The 13703-nt window shown below is 31.4% G+C and overlaps 4 protein-coding genes across 11 annotated transcripts in view; 2 read left to right on the top strand and 2 right to left on the bottom strand.

Annotated features, from left to right (window-relative positions):
- The first annotated feature begins 309 nt into the window (after positions 1-309).
- LOC126925845 (uncharacterized) lies at positions 310-4349 on the top strand. Of its 7 annotated transcripts, none has more exons than XR_007714143.1 (5): positions 310-450; positions 559-931; positions 1313-1847; positions 3720-3811; positions 3904-4110. XR_007714143.1 is itself a non-coding variant. In XM_050741826.1 (5 exons), the coding sequence occupies exons 1-5, from the start codon at positions 2512-2514 to the stop codon at positions 4252-4254; spliced, it is 738 nt and encodes a 245-aa protein (XP_050597783.1). In that variant the 5' UTR covers positions 1854-2511; the 3' UTR covers positions 4255-4349. The 7 variants fall into 7 exon arrangements, 1 of the variants encoding a protein (XP_050597783.1); XR_007714144.1 differs by lacking the exon at positions 310-450 and having other exon boundaries at positions 680-822; positions 903-931; XR_007714146.1 differs by lacking the exon at positions 310-450 and having other exon boundaries at positions 786-931; positions 1313-1606; positions 1725-1847.
- Positions 4346-8048, bottom strand: LOC126925843 (protein brambleberry-like). Of its 2 annotated transcripts, none has more exons than XR_007714140.1 (9): positions 7805-8048; positions 7247-7632; positions 6580-6765; positions 6290-6512; positions 5921-6217; positions 5620-5832; positions 5317-5550; positions 4939-5160; positions 4346-4865 (listed from the first exon to the last, which is right to left on the bottom strand). XR_007714140.1 is itself a non-coding variant. In XM_050741822.1 (9 exons), exons 2-9 carry the CDS (start codon positions 7616-7618, stop codon positions 4757-4759), a joined length of 1950 nt encoding a protein of 649 aa, XP_050597779.1. In that variant the 5' UTR covers positions 7619-7632; positions 7805-8046; the 3' UTR covers positions 4346-4756. The 2 variants fall into 2 exon arrangements, 1 of the variants encoding a protein (XP_050597779.1); XM_050741822.1 differs by having other exon boundaries at positions 4939-5254; positions 7805-8046.
- Positions 8049-8372: 324 nt separating this feature from the next.
- LOC126925609 (PDF receptor) overlaps positions 8373-13703 on the top strand; it is a 66565-nt gene continuing 61234 nt past the window's right edge. The window contains exon 1 of the mRNA XM_050741358.1: positions 8373-8513. The gene's annotated coding sequence lies outside the window, so the exon portion shown is untranslated. The remainder of the gene's footprint in view (positions 8514-13703) is intronic.
- On the bottom strand, positions 9103-13640 carry LOC126925602 (nonsense-mediated mRNA decay factor SMG8). Its single transcript, XM_050741341.1, has 15 exons — positions 13287-13640; positions 12952-13096; positions 12600-12874; positions 12285-12515; positions 12021-12214; positions 11853-11956; positions 11576-11769; positions 11277-11516; positions 10993-11196; positions 10797-10906; positions 10509-10667; positions 10237-10447; positions 9851-10162; positions 9516-9695; positions 9103-9337 (listed from the first exon to the last, which is right to left on the bottom strand). Exons 1-15 carry the CDS (start codon positions 13325-13327, stop codon positions 9214-9216), a joined length of 2724 nt encoding a protein of 907 aa, XP_050597298.1. The 5' UTR covers positions 13328-13640; the 3' UTR covers positions 9103-9213.

A 13703-nucleotide genomic window follows, 5' to 3' on the forward strand; every position in this document is an offset into this window, starting at 1 on the left:
TGCTTCATCGGCCACATCAAAGCAAAATCATATCCATTTCCTTCTTTTTAAATTCATTTTTCATCAATTTATCCCAAAATTTTTTATAAACATTTATGTCACATTAAAACTAATGTATTATTAAAATAAAGTTTAGGTTATAAATTGTAACATAGTTTTAATACGGTATCTAACTGCAGATATCGTGATAAAGATTCCATCGGTTTCTATTTTACTTACCTAACCTCCAGTGAGCTTCTTTTTATGCAAGCTTACTGTGTGAGAGGAGAGAAGTTGTCGACGTGTTCCCTCGACAGCTGCCACCACTATAAGATCCGGTTCACACGAGTCTCCTCACTTGTCTCCCCTTGATCTTCTTTTTACACTTTTATAAGAGCTTTCTGAAAACTGTGCATGGCACTATCACCAAATTTCTTCTTCTTCATTCACTTTTCTTTATTGCATTATACCGTAATTGATCTTAGTTAATTGATTATTCGTTGATAATTTCATCATTTTATTGGCAATAGCTGGTAATAGTGTTACGAGATGGATGATGAAATAACCTTTCATTTGCAGAACTGAAAGAGCCACCTCATGCGCGAACTTTTTGCCAGAGAAGCACTTATCAAGGACGTTCAATTTGCAATACACTTGTATGGTGACAGTGTTGGTGTAAGTCGGTAAACAGGAAAACACTGTGCGCATTCATTCCTCTCTACTGACCCACATTCGCAGAAGTCGCTATCTTTTCTTCTGCTTCTCTTCTCTACCCTCGAACAATCAGCTATAAGTCAAGCCAGCCACGGCTCGTTGATCTGTCGTTTCTCCTTGCTCAGGATCGTACGAATCACTTTTTTCACCTTGTATTTATCTTTATTCGAAGGAAAAAGTGGTACCATATCGATAATTCATTTCTCCAGTCGCTGTTTTATCGACTGATTATCTTCAGGTAAGAAGGCTGTTTTAGTTTCGTAACGTCATCTAAATATCTAATTAAGTAAGAATAAATAACTGGATAAAATATTAAATATAAGATTTAAGACATTAAAACTATTTTTAGAGAATATGGTTAACTTTATTTTTTTATTAAAATTATTAAAAAAACAAAGTGATTATATTTGATTCGCAGCAATTGTTGTCCATCCAATAACAAGTAAGTAGATAGGATATTAAATAAAAGATTTAAATTCCTAGAATTATTTAAAAAAATATATATAATTGAATTTGTTAGATATACTTATTAGAAAATTTAAAGGAAGAGGAATGATTAGATTTAGAAAAAAGTAATTCTGATGTTTTTGCAGCATCTTAACTAGAATTTTTTTTTTAGAGATCCTTATAAGTGGCGACGCGACGCAACGTCACTGGATCATTCGTCTGCACGTCAACTTTCTTCCGTTTCACTTTTGTCGACGTCCAGTCACTATTTTCGACTAATTTACTAATTCGAATCGGAACTAGCGGGATCCCCGACGACGTTCGATTCAAAGAAATACATTTGTACGGATGTTAGGAAACATCAAAGCACGTCACATTGTCGGACGTCCCTCTGAATGTGTTTCTTCTTTTACACTTGAGGAAAGTAAAGTGAAACCAACGTAAAGTGAAACCTTTCAGTAGAGAAGTAACTATAATAAGAAAAGTGAAAAGAATTAGAAATTGAGAAAGAGTTACCAGAAATATATTTTCTAACCTCTCCGATTTTGATATTGCAGAATTTATATCATAATTTAATATTTTAGAATTTTAATATGCCTATTTTAATGTTGCACGAAGAAGATATTTGATAAAGTTGTAACAAGGTTGGTCACTGAATGTAAGAAGTAAAATCAAGAGGAAAAAAAAGGAAGCAGTAGTCGGGTCGAGTAAGTACATTTATGGGTCGTATCTTGGTAGATAGTATTCATTAGGGACACCGAATACGCGTCAGCGGACAGGATAAAAAAAAATGGAAAAAATGATTCGATCTACACTCGTGGGAAGTCTGTGATCTTCCTAAAGGCGACTATAAATCAATGCAGTATTTAAGATTGGCCTGATGCAGATCTTTTAATATCAAAATGAAATATCGAATCACATTTTGCTTTCTTTATCTTATATTATCTATTAATGGAAATTATTTTATTATTTTATCTATTAATGGAAATGGAAGGAAAATACTAATTATAGAATTAAAATTAAAGAAAGTTGTAACGATAACACGCAACATTTTTACAGTAATAATCATTTAGCTTAAAAAAATAATTAAATATTTATAAAAAATATATTCTATAAGCTTTTATAAAAGAAATAATTTATTAAAAAATAAAAAATTTTATGAACTCTATACAACTCAAAAAAAAAAAGAAAAAAAAAATAGAATTTTGATGTCAAAACAATTTTTCATATTCTTTCGTATTTTAAGGTATGTAGTCAAATTGTCGGAGAATGTAACGCGACAGTCGTATATCATCATTTTCTCTGACAGATTTCAGGGACCGTCATTTCATTGTTTTTTCCCCTTTTCTGCTGAAAGATGATCGATTTGTGATGGTCAGGTCGAAAGAAAACGTGGAAAAGGTCAGAACGTCGCAAAGATCATATATGGAGCTCAGGTCAATGTCGAGACGATCACCACCTTACACGCATAACGAACAGAGGTTCATGAACTCGCAGAATGCCTGCACGACAAAGAAACAAAATGGTCCTCTTCAAATGTGCCTCATTTTTATTTCCACAATATTTCTTCCTTACTTCAAATATATTTTTTTCATCTTCCTCTTCATCTGTTTTAATCTTAAAATTGCAATTTTTCAGTTTAATAATTTTAGAAATTTTAAAGATTCTTAGATGAAACTTATAAGTTTTAATTTTCATCTTTAAAGATAAATTTTTCTTTAAAAATTAAAGGTTTAAGTAAAATCAAAGTAGAGGAGGAGGACAATTCAACAACAGTGATAGTTAGAGATGTATGTGTCTTTCCAAAATGTAAATACTTTGTCTACCCTGTCTGTGGGTTCCTGATATGCTTCCTCTGTATTGTTTGGATCAGCCTCGTGTTCCCTTATCCTATGCATGCTTCTTGTATTGTAAAATGGTATTTCAATTCTTCATATATACTCTTTATACATATGCTTGCAAGTAATAATAATCAAAATTTGTTTATATTAATATTTCAGTAAAATTTACTCTTTTTATGAAGTTTTCTTTATTTTAATCCTTTCTACTAATATACAATTGTCAATAACATCCAGAAAAAGGAATTAATATATCATTCATGTATCACCAACATCCTCTCCTTTATATACTTCATTTTTGTAAGAAAACGTGTTGCTGCATCAAATGAAGCAGCATAAATGTTTTGTCTATAACCCAAAAAGCTTGGGAAAAATTGTTTTATGATAACGTCTACTCTGCAAGTAATCCTGTGCATAAAGCAACTGAATATTAGCCAGCAATGGTAAGGCTCGTATATTTTTCTTTGGCTGGACGACACCGCTTGAAAAATATACGAGCCGCACTTTTCAAGCCCATGAGAACGTCGCGCGTGTTATTTCGGTGCTCCCCTTTGAACTTCCACGCTGCCAAAAGACGATAAAAATTTTCACGAATAAAACAGTCAATTTCGGATTAAATATACCTTACCTAGTTCCGTGGATAATCGTGGAAAATTCTGTCATTATTTTCTAGCGACTTTTCTTATCGGCCTTATATCGAAAAACATATTTTGAAATAATTTATTTCTTTTTTTATTATAGGAAATTTGGTGATCCATGCAAGTATGTTATGCAGAAATTTAGGAGTCAGATACTTAATTGGTCGTCCTGCGTGAATTGTGGCCCACGTGGTGGTAGATGTCTATATACAGTAAAAAATAATTTTTATTTAAATATTAATAATTTTTTATTTCAAAATATATAATGTCTAACTTTGGTTTTGTAGCTCAAGGAACCAAAACCAAGTGAGAGTAACATAATTAAAGCTATTCATCTTGCTCCAAATTTGAAGATTACGGAAACCATCAAAATTGATTTTGATGAAATTAACAAAACTTGCGTAGCAACGGTATATTTAATTTTTTAACTCATGAATTATAATTTTTTAAATTATTTCTTTTTATTATTGAAGGGAGAATCCGTGTCAAATGAATGGTTCAGGATTTTTGATTATGGCACAAATTACTGCAATTTGCATAATTTAGTAACCGAGATTGGTTTTGATAAAAGTTCGAAGTTTTTGGAATTGACAACCAATGCAGTTTGCACGCAATACAATATGGCAGTTTGTGACTGAAAAATATTGCTTTCTTTGCTATTTATGAAATATTTTCATTTAATTAGTATACATACGTACATTTGTTGATATTTTTAAATAAAACTGCAAATAGATTCTTATTGTTTTATTAGTGTTGATTTTACAATAAAAGAGTTTATAAAAATAAATTACAATTATATTTAATACAAAATACATGCTTCTTACAAACAACTATAATATAAAGTGTATAGCATCCTATTATGTACAATTTTGTTTTCTTTATAAACTACCATATTTGTCATGTTGAGAATGTAGAAGACAATGCTTCAAAGGCACTATTATATCGATGTTAAAATTACGGACATTTATGAAGTTCAAGAAATTGTCCAACTGATAAAATAATTTTATATCTAATTATTTAATTTAATTGATTAACAGTAATATAAACGGTTCAATTCTCGATAGAAGTAATTCTAATTAACTTAATGTAACAAATTAACCTAACATTATGTTAAAAAATTTATCAGTCATCCATTGAGTGTCAAAAGGAATGTTTGCTGCAATAAGGACCACCTATTGCATATGACCGACACCTTCTGCCGCTTAGCGTTATGCCATTACATATCACTTTCGATGATGTTGAAGAAATACTAAAACCAAAAAGAATCATTTCATTGACGATAACAAAATTCTACTTTGTTAGTATTTTTGAATCTCAGATACCTTCTGGAGGGTGATTGTTGACGAGAATAAGAAGACCTGCTGGCAGAATTTTCAATTCTTTTTAACCTTTGTCTTAGATCATTGGCATCGAGTAGAAGATCAAGGTTATCGATACTTCTGTTGCTTTCATTCGTTAAATTTGAATGTTCAAAGTATGTATTATCTTCGGACATACTTGGATACTCTTGCTCGTAATTATAAACAAGATCTTCGCGATTTCTCCTGGAGGAAGTATACGAACAGGTTAATTCCTCGCGTGGTATTAATCTTTGCTTACTCCACGAAGTTACTGCTTGTATCAGTGAACTAAGCTTTTCTGAAAATTGCAATTAATTATTTTAATGAAGAAAATATGATATATATCACTTTTGAACTTACGGATAGATCGGTTTATTTGGTAACGGACAAAACTATAAATTTTCTGTGTACTCCTCTTCAAATTTGTGTAGAAAGATATTAAAAAGTGACGTGATTGAGTAATGTAAGAAGAAGAAACATATCCTGCGGTACTATTCACATGATCATTTCTGTTGATGGTTTGAATCGGATCTGACCGGGTTTCTCTTCTTCTTGCACCAAATAAACGTTGAATTCCAACCATTAGGAAATGCACTAAGAAATAAAAATATTAAAATAAAATGTATATTGACTCTATAAATATTTTTCTTGTATAATACATACTCATTGTGATTAAAAATATTAATACACTCATTGATACAAAGTCCAAACAAGCATCCATGCCATGCTTCAAGAAAGATACTAAGTTTAATGGTACAAGTCCCAGAATAGTGATTCTAGTTAGCAGTGGTGCATGAAGGAATGCAGCAATTATCATGGCAAATAATAAATAAATAATGTGCAAGCTTATACGATATATTCGATGCATTTGTTCTCCTAAAAAGTTAGAAAATTTAATTATCTATCTTAATGAGGTTTCCTTTTTTTATACTACAATATTCATTGTTTCCAAAATTATAATTACCAGTATCACCAATGTAATTGGTCAACCAATTAAGCTTCTCATCTATCTCTGTACGCATAGTATTTGTTATATTCCAAATATATTGAATAGTGTCATTAATTTGACCTAATTTTTGTAAAGTTTGTTCATATTGAACAAGCGCTGCTTCATGTTGTGCGAAAATTCGATCTGTACTAGATTCTATTTTATCCCAGATCAATTGTGCTTGTAATTGAATGTTTAATAAATCCTCTAGTATTTCTTTATGGTTTTCGCTACGTTCGATAGCTTGTTGCTCCAAATTTTTATTTGCCTCTTCTATAAAAGATTGAATTAATTGAATGTTATCAATCACAAATATTTTAGATTTTGATTCATTTAAATAATTACCTAATTTCCTTCTGATATCGTCTGCCATTGCCGCAAGTTGTGCGTGTCCAGATCGAATCAAAGCTTTTTCGTTGATTAATTCTCTTAAATTTGTTGTCACGAGATTATGAGCTGATGCTTGTGCATCTTTTAAACGCTTTTGCTGTTCTAATAACGCTTTATTACCGTCCGACAAAGACGATAGAGCTTCTACAGTCTGTTCTTCTAGACGATCTTGACCTTCCTAAAAAAATATTCAATGATAAAATAATGTTAACGTTCAGAGCTCATGCACTATTTTATACACTCACTTTTAATGAACTCAGTGTCTTAATTTGTGTGTGCGCAGTTTGCATTAATTTGTTCACAGTCAATTCTGTAAGAGCACGAAATTGAGTACTGCGAGCTGCATAACAAACTGCTCTGGCTCTGTTACTCATTAAATGATATGCATTCCACATATCTGCATCCATATCTGTGGTACATTGTTTTAGCGACTGCAAAAAGTACAATTGTATTCACTTTATAAATTTTGAACAAAAAGATTTCCATAGTATTACGTATTTTTTTAATTTCACTATATACAAATAACAGAAACACTAAATTTTTAGTACTGTTACATAAAGTTCAACTGATTAGTTTCATGTACAAACAGGGACTGTACTTTATATTATGAAGCTTGAAACTAGGGAGACCTTAGTGGTGGTCTGTGTATTTTGTAAGTGGGGGAAATGCAAGTCTGAACATGCTTCATACCACCCTTCCACATGTAATTTCACAGACAGTGGTGTATATTTAGGTATTTTGTATACTTGAATTCAGTCCCCTTCAATCCATGATATCATTAACAAAATAAAGTTTATAGAAGTTATATACTTGGAATTAAAAATGGAAAACAGTTGAAGCTTTGGAAATTTCCAATTTTTACATTGCTATAAAAAATAAAGAATTTATTGTAAAAAGATAATGAAATTTTACCATTTCCTCAGTACATGGAAATATTTTTCTGCCCTCCACTGCAGACTGACAATTCAAAAGATTAACACTCAATTTGGCAAGTTGTTCCTCACTCAACCCATAGCAAGAGGTTTTAATCTTCATAATAACTTTGTGTTGGCAAGTTTCTAAAGGTGATGACACTTGAATTTCTGTAAACTTTGCAGCTTCTTGAAGAAACTTCTCATCTTCTGTCATAGATTCATAAGGAATAGAAATCAATGGAACACCATCTGCTACCAAGACAGTAGTATCATCTGTATCCTTTCCCCAAATCCAGTTAAATACCGAAGCATAATCACCTTCACAAGTTATTGACATAAGTAACAAGACCAATAAACGTATATACACCATCCTGCTTTGTTTTTCTGAAAAGATGACAAAAAAATTCAACAATTGATATTATTTATGGAATATTGAATGACTTTTAAATGACTATCAGAATTAAATTACCTAAAATAAAAGTTGAGAAAAATTAACTTCTAAATGATATTGAGCAAATAATCAGAATACAGAATTAAAAATCAATTTTAGACTTACGACGTTAAAAATACTCAGTTTCTTTCGTAATGTTATATCACTTTCACCGATGTAAAATATATTTGTAAAATATTATGCTATAAAATATTAAAATATTATTGTTAAGAAAAGCGAGTGCTTCATTCATTCCATCGGAAATTTATAGTAGTAGTGGGTGACAAACGAAAATAGCTGCTTTACAGGTGAGATTCTATATCGTGCGTTTATTTATTCTCGTTATGCTTGGACTTTGCAACGGTTATAGCGCTGCAGTTCAGTGGCGGAGAAATTAGAAAGTGAAATCAAACTTTCTTACATAATATTTGGCAATATCTATTTAATTTCCAGTTAACCTCGTTCTAATATAAATAATCATAAAAAATTATTACAATATATGATATAAATACCATACATATCGAATTTCAATATTAATTGTGAATCATATTAACTAAATATGAATTCGGGAGATTTGAATTTTTTCCAAGATACGATTTAAACCAACCAATTCAGAAGCGCACTTTTATTCATATTACCTGCGCAGTTCTTTGAGTGAACCAATCAGAGCACTTCCCGGCTAACAAATCGCTTGCGCAGATCAGTCTCGCGTTGCTTGCAATACCGCGAATATGTTTGTGATGTCGCGAATTCGTATTTTTGTAAGTTAGTTATGCCGAAAATAGTGTTAAATGTGCATCATGGAAGATTTCGAAATACGCTGTATGCTGTTTCGGTGAGTCAGAAACATAAATGTCACTCTAAGTTAACTTTTACTGAATAATTTGTGAATAGTAAATATGTAGTGCATATATTGGGTGTCCTTTGAAATTTGTGTTAAATAAAATCAAATAAAGGACGCTATCGAAGCAATACTTTTTGATTTCTGAGTTCGTAACATTTTAAGTTTTGAAAAAAAAGTAGTTTTTAATACATGTTTGTTTATTTCAATTTTGGTATATAAAAGGTTTTATACATAAAAGTTAAATTATCTATTATGTGGTATTATACAAGGTATCTCAAGGTTTAACAGCCAAATTTTGTCAGAATATTGTATGGATAAAATCAAGCAAAAAGTGTTAAGGACATAGCTAATTTGCAGCTGTATTAAAAAAATAAAAAAATATTGACAAAGTTTGGCTGTTAAATTCTGAAATACTCTATATGATATCGTATATATAATTTTCTATAGTTAGTAAATGATAATTATAAGAACTAATTCTTAGGCCATTTTTTGAAACATAAAGATCATTTTAACTGACTACATTCAAATTGAGTTTTATTATATAAAATTGGAATTAGAAATTATAAATAATAATATAAACTTTGATTATCCTTATATATTTACAAGAAGTAATTTATTATTTAAAAGAAGTAATTTGCACAAGATTTACAAATTTCGTATACATCAGTTTTTGACTAAAAATATTTGAATACTATATTTTCTTTTCCGGAAGTACTTCACTAATTCCGTACATTCCTGCCAATAGTCTTCCGTGTGAAGTTGGTACCGGTTCTTTTGGCGCCAAATATGGACCCTTTTCATCCATATATACGTATCTAAATTTTCGTTAAGAATTAATTTAAATTTTTTATAAACATTGTGATATATTAAAATTTCATACTTTAAAAATTCACATTTCCAAATTAAAGATTATTGAAATTACAATTTTCATTATTTAAGTATTCTTATGCTATAATATAAAAGGCAATGTAGATATTAATTTTGAAAGGATACGGTAATCTCAAGACCCAGTAAGCACTTTGCGATAACTTTATTGGTTCATCGCAACCAGTGACAAAAATTGGACAAGGCGGAGGTCCAGGTTGTACTCTAGGATTTACCGTAACATGAACAGGTGCTTTTGGCGTCACTACATGAATTCTCATTAATTGAGCTATTAGAGGCTTTGTTTGCCTGAAAATTAAAAAATTAATTCTATATTAATTCAAAATTAATTTAATATTATTTATTTGGAGCTAAAATACATATGGTCATTATCATTATTTGGATTTAAATTAAATTTAATTATCTGGATTTCTATCCAAATTGTTTTTTAAATATTCACATACCGGCAAGGACAGGGAAAATAGAGCGGCATGTCCGCAGTACTGGATGTGACTTTATTTCCACTGTCCTTCACAATCCCATTTCCAGTAGCCTTTAGAACCTTATCCGGCGCAGACGCCATAAATCTGTGTCCTCTTGGACACTCATACTCCACTCCCACAAATATTTTCACTACAAATTCCTTTCCGCCTTTTGATTTCCGACCACGAATAGTATTCATATTTTGAAAATTCTTTCCTCTCGCACAATAGTTATGGGTTCCATGATCACCTATAGTAGGCCACAAAGAGCCTCTTTCTTTTTGATGCTCTAGTCTAATAAGAAATTAATTGATACAAATTAAATCCAACTTAATGATGAAACTGAATTTCTTGATTTATTAAATTACCTAACAGTCACATCCCATGGTAAAAGAAAAGCAGAAGTGGCTAAAACACCAGCTTGGTGTTGTAAACCCAAATTATGAGAGTATAGGCTACTTGGTCCAAGGCAAACTAGGGACCAGCTAGAGAATTGTGGCAATAAACCAGCTGGTGATTCTGTATGTAACATTCCTGGTAGATACTCTGTTGTTGAAGGCTGCCTGACTAGAGATTTCTCTATAGAATTGAAGAATATTGAAATACAATATTATAATTAATCCTTTCAAAGAATAGTTACCTTTTGCATTTTCTGCGTCACTATCTGACACTTCTATAACTACTTTATGGGCGTCACTAGGTGTTAGACTGGTTTTACTGCTGAGCTTAGGAACATCTTCATTAGTTTCATTCGTTGGAGGTGACTGTCCTCCACTTCCATATGGAGTTCGAATATCATCTAAAGTCATAACCTTAATGTCATAAACTTAACTTTTCAAACAATTTTTTACCAATAAATTGACTTTTCAACAAATTCTTTACCACAGGATTGAATTGTAAATAATTATGAACAATAAAACAAAAATACCATTCAAAGTGTTAACTCCTAAGCTGCAAGCTTGAGTATTTCCTTCAGATGTTGGAGATTCTGTATGAGTGAAAGAGTCCTCTCGTTTAGTAGAAAACAACTGTGCAGGCCTGTAATAAGAGTACACCATTGTTCAAACTCTAAGACACAGAAATCTATTATCAATATTGATATACAATTATTATAAATATTTTACCTATAATTATGAGTGCTTGGTTGAAAAACAGGAAACTGTATGTTCTCTAATTGAGCACACCCACATTGCTTAGCTAGCATTTGAAAATAATCATAGTTGGCCTGTCTCAGACTGAATGGGTCCTCCCTTGAACCCTGACAACGACCACAATTACAAGCACAGATGTATCGAACTCCACTACAATGTTCCCTAATTGGTAAATCACTGTAAAGTGATATAACATTATATTGAGATTACATAATAGATAATGTGAGATGATAAATCATTTTCCCTGCATCACACACTTGTCATTCTCTCTTTGTTCCGTTTGTTCCCCGCCTCCAGCGCCCTCACTTCCGCCTCTGTGTATCGGATTCGTGCAAGGATTCCCTGTCAGAGACAGTACTTCGCACATCTGCCTCCCAGATCTCCAGTGCTTCTCGCATTCAGCCTGTAGTTTTTCATTAAACTCTTCAAACAAAGGGCCTCGTGCATGCATCTCAAAGACCCCCATTGCATGTGCCAATTTTGTTTCATGGTATGCTCTGGTGTAAATATTGAGGGATTACTTTACGTAAATTTTTCTTGGGGAAACTTTGAATACCTTGTGTAGTGTTGGGGCAGGTTTTCTTGGTAAGTCTGAAGGGCTCGTGGGAGTACTTTACTGCATCTGCTCTTACTGAACTTTACATCAGTATCTAACAAGCTGTGTAATGTTAGTAGTTCTTTATCTGTTCCATGTATAAAATAGTCGTACACTTTGTTTGCCACTTCACAGAATGTTGTAACATTAGGTATCTGATAAAAAAAAGGTTGAAGTTAGAAGCAAACTGAATGTAAAATTGTAATTTAGTATTAGTTGTGTTTATTATTGGTTCAACCTCAAAATAGGCAGGTACAGAGTGTCTTCCAACATTGTCATCAAAACCTCTTGCAAAGGCTAGGTTTATATGCTGTTGTAGAAATGATCTAAAGGAACGAGTTTCTGTGAATATATATGGAGTTATTATTATTTTGATTATGAGGTTTTAATTCAGTAATATTCTTACCAGTTTCTGTATCGTCTATTTGAATATTGGAATCCTGACTAGCCAAACTCCTTGAAGTACTTCCTCCAGAGCTAACTTTGCAACTCTGTATGAGCTTCTTTGCCATGTAGCCCAGAATATCTCTGGATTCTGTCGTACCAGTGTGTACATATACGAATTCTTGATTTGCAGGAATTGCAAACAGTGAATTTGAGCTGAAAATTCACCCACATATTATTTACATTAAATTAAACAATGTTTGAGTTTTGTAGTCTTTATATTTACCTAATATTGGTTACTATTCGATTTTTCCTCAATACTTGGTATATCTGATCTTCTAAGGAATGCTCCAGTTTCTTGATATTAGCTCCACTAGCAGGATCTTGAAACACAGTGGGACAAGTTTCAAAATAGAATAGAACCCTAGGAGAGCAGGGTCTAACATTTGATATCCAGTCCTTGGGTAAACTGTATATGGAACTTAAGACATCAGAAAGTTGTGGAGAAACCTTTTGTCTGAAAATCAAAACATACATTTGTATTCAAGATTTGTATTGTATTGTAGAACAGTATATTTATTGAAAGAAATTAAATGTATACCTCACCATATCCATGGCTCTGAATAAATGTACATAACTGTAGTCAAATGTGTGAGTTGGATGAGTAAGAATAATAACATGCGATATGTGAAATAAAACAAGTAGTGCTCTAGCATATTTGTCTCTCATATGTGCCCATACACTAAGGAAATCTTTACAGTCCTGTTTTTCTACGAATTTATCATATTTTGTTAAAAGGGTGTGTGTATCCAATAATCCTCTTAAATGCAAGTATATAGTTCTGTCTTTAGAATCGTAGTATCCCTCAATCTCACACTAGAAATAATTTCATTAGTGTTATTTTCATACAAATTATTTTAGAGATTCTAACATATTCTTAAATGAAATCTTACAAATGATTCATTTTCTACTTCTGGTTCATCCAGGAGGCCCATCTGCAGGATTGAACTGAGCATGTTGGTCTTGCATCCTTTTGCACTATATTGTGACTTTCCAAATACAGATACTATCACTACCTTTTTATCTGTGTGTATAAAACTAAAAAGAAAATATTGAGAAAAAACAAATATTTGCTTCTGTATTATGATAAATACCAAAATATTTCTATATACAAGATATCACATTTACTGTTACTTTTAATTAATAAATTTATAAATCAATGAAATAGTTGCCGAATTTAGAAAACTTTATCTTTATTAAAGTAAAAATATTTTCTTCGTTAAATTACCTTCCTGCGCTGCATGGAAGTCGGAATTTTTGCGGTCGCATTATATATTTGTTTGGCGACTTAGAGGTTATATTATTGCAAGCTATAGTTATAAGATAGCAGCGTACAATGCAATGCAATGAAGTGCATTTGCAACAGGTTATAAACTTTATTAAAAAATTGCAGAAACATTAATAAATGTAATTATTTTGTATTAAGCAATTTATTTTTTAGGAACATTTTTTGGCATAACCTTAACTTTTTTTAAATAAATGTATTTAGGTGAAGATTGTTATAATTTCTAGTAACACCAGGAAATAAATTTTCTTAATCGCACTAGAAAAAATGTTTAGTTATTTATAATTGATCATTAAATAATTTAAATGATTGGGATTTTTTCTTTATGGTATGTCTAGTTACACTATCGTTTGTGTAAGG

Source organism: Bombus affinis, chromosome 16 (genome assembly GCF_024516045.1).
Source record: "Bombus affinis isolate iyBomAffi1 chromosome 16, iyBomAffi1.2, whole genome shotgun sequence".
NCBI classification, from domain to species: domain Eukaryota; kingdom Metazoa; phylum Arthropoda; class Insecta; order Hymenoptera; family Apidae; genus Bombus; species Bombus affinis.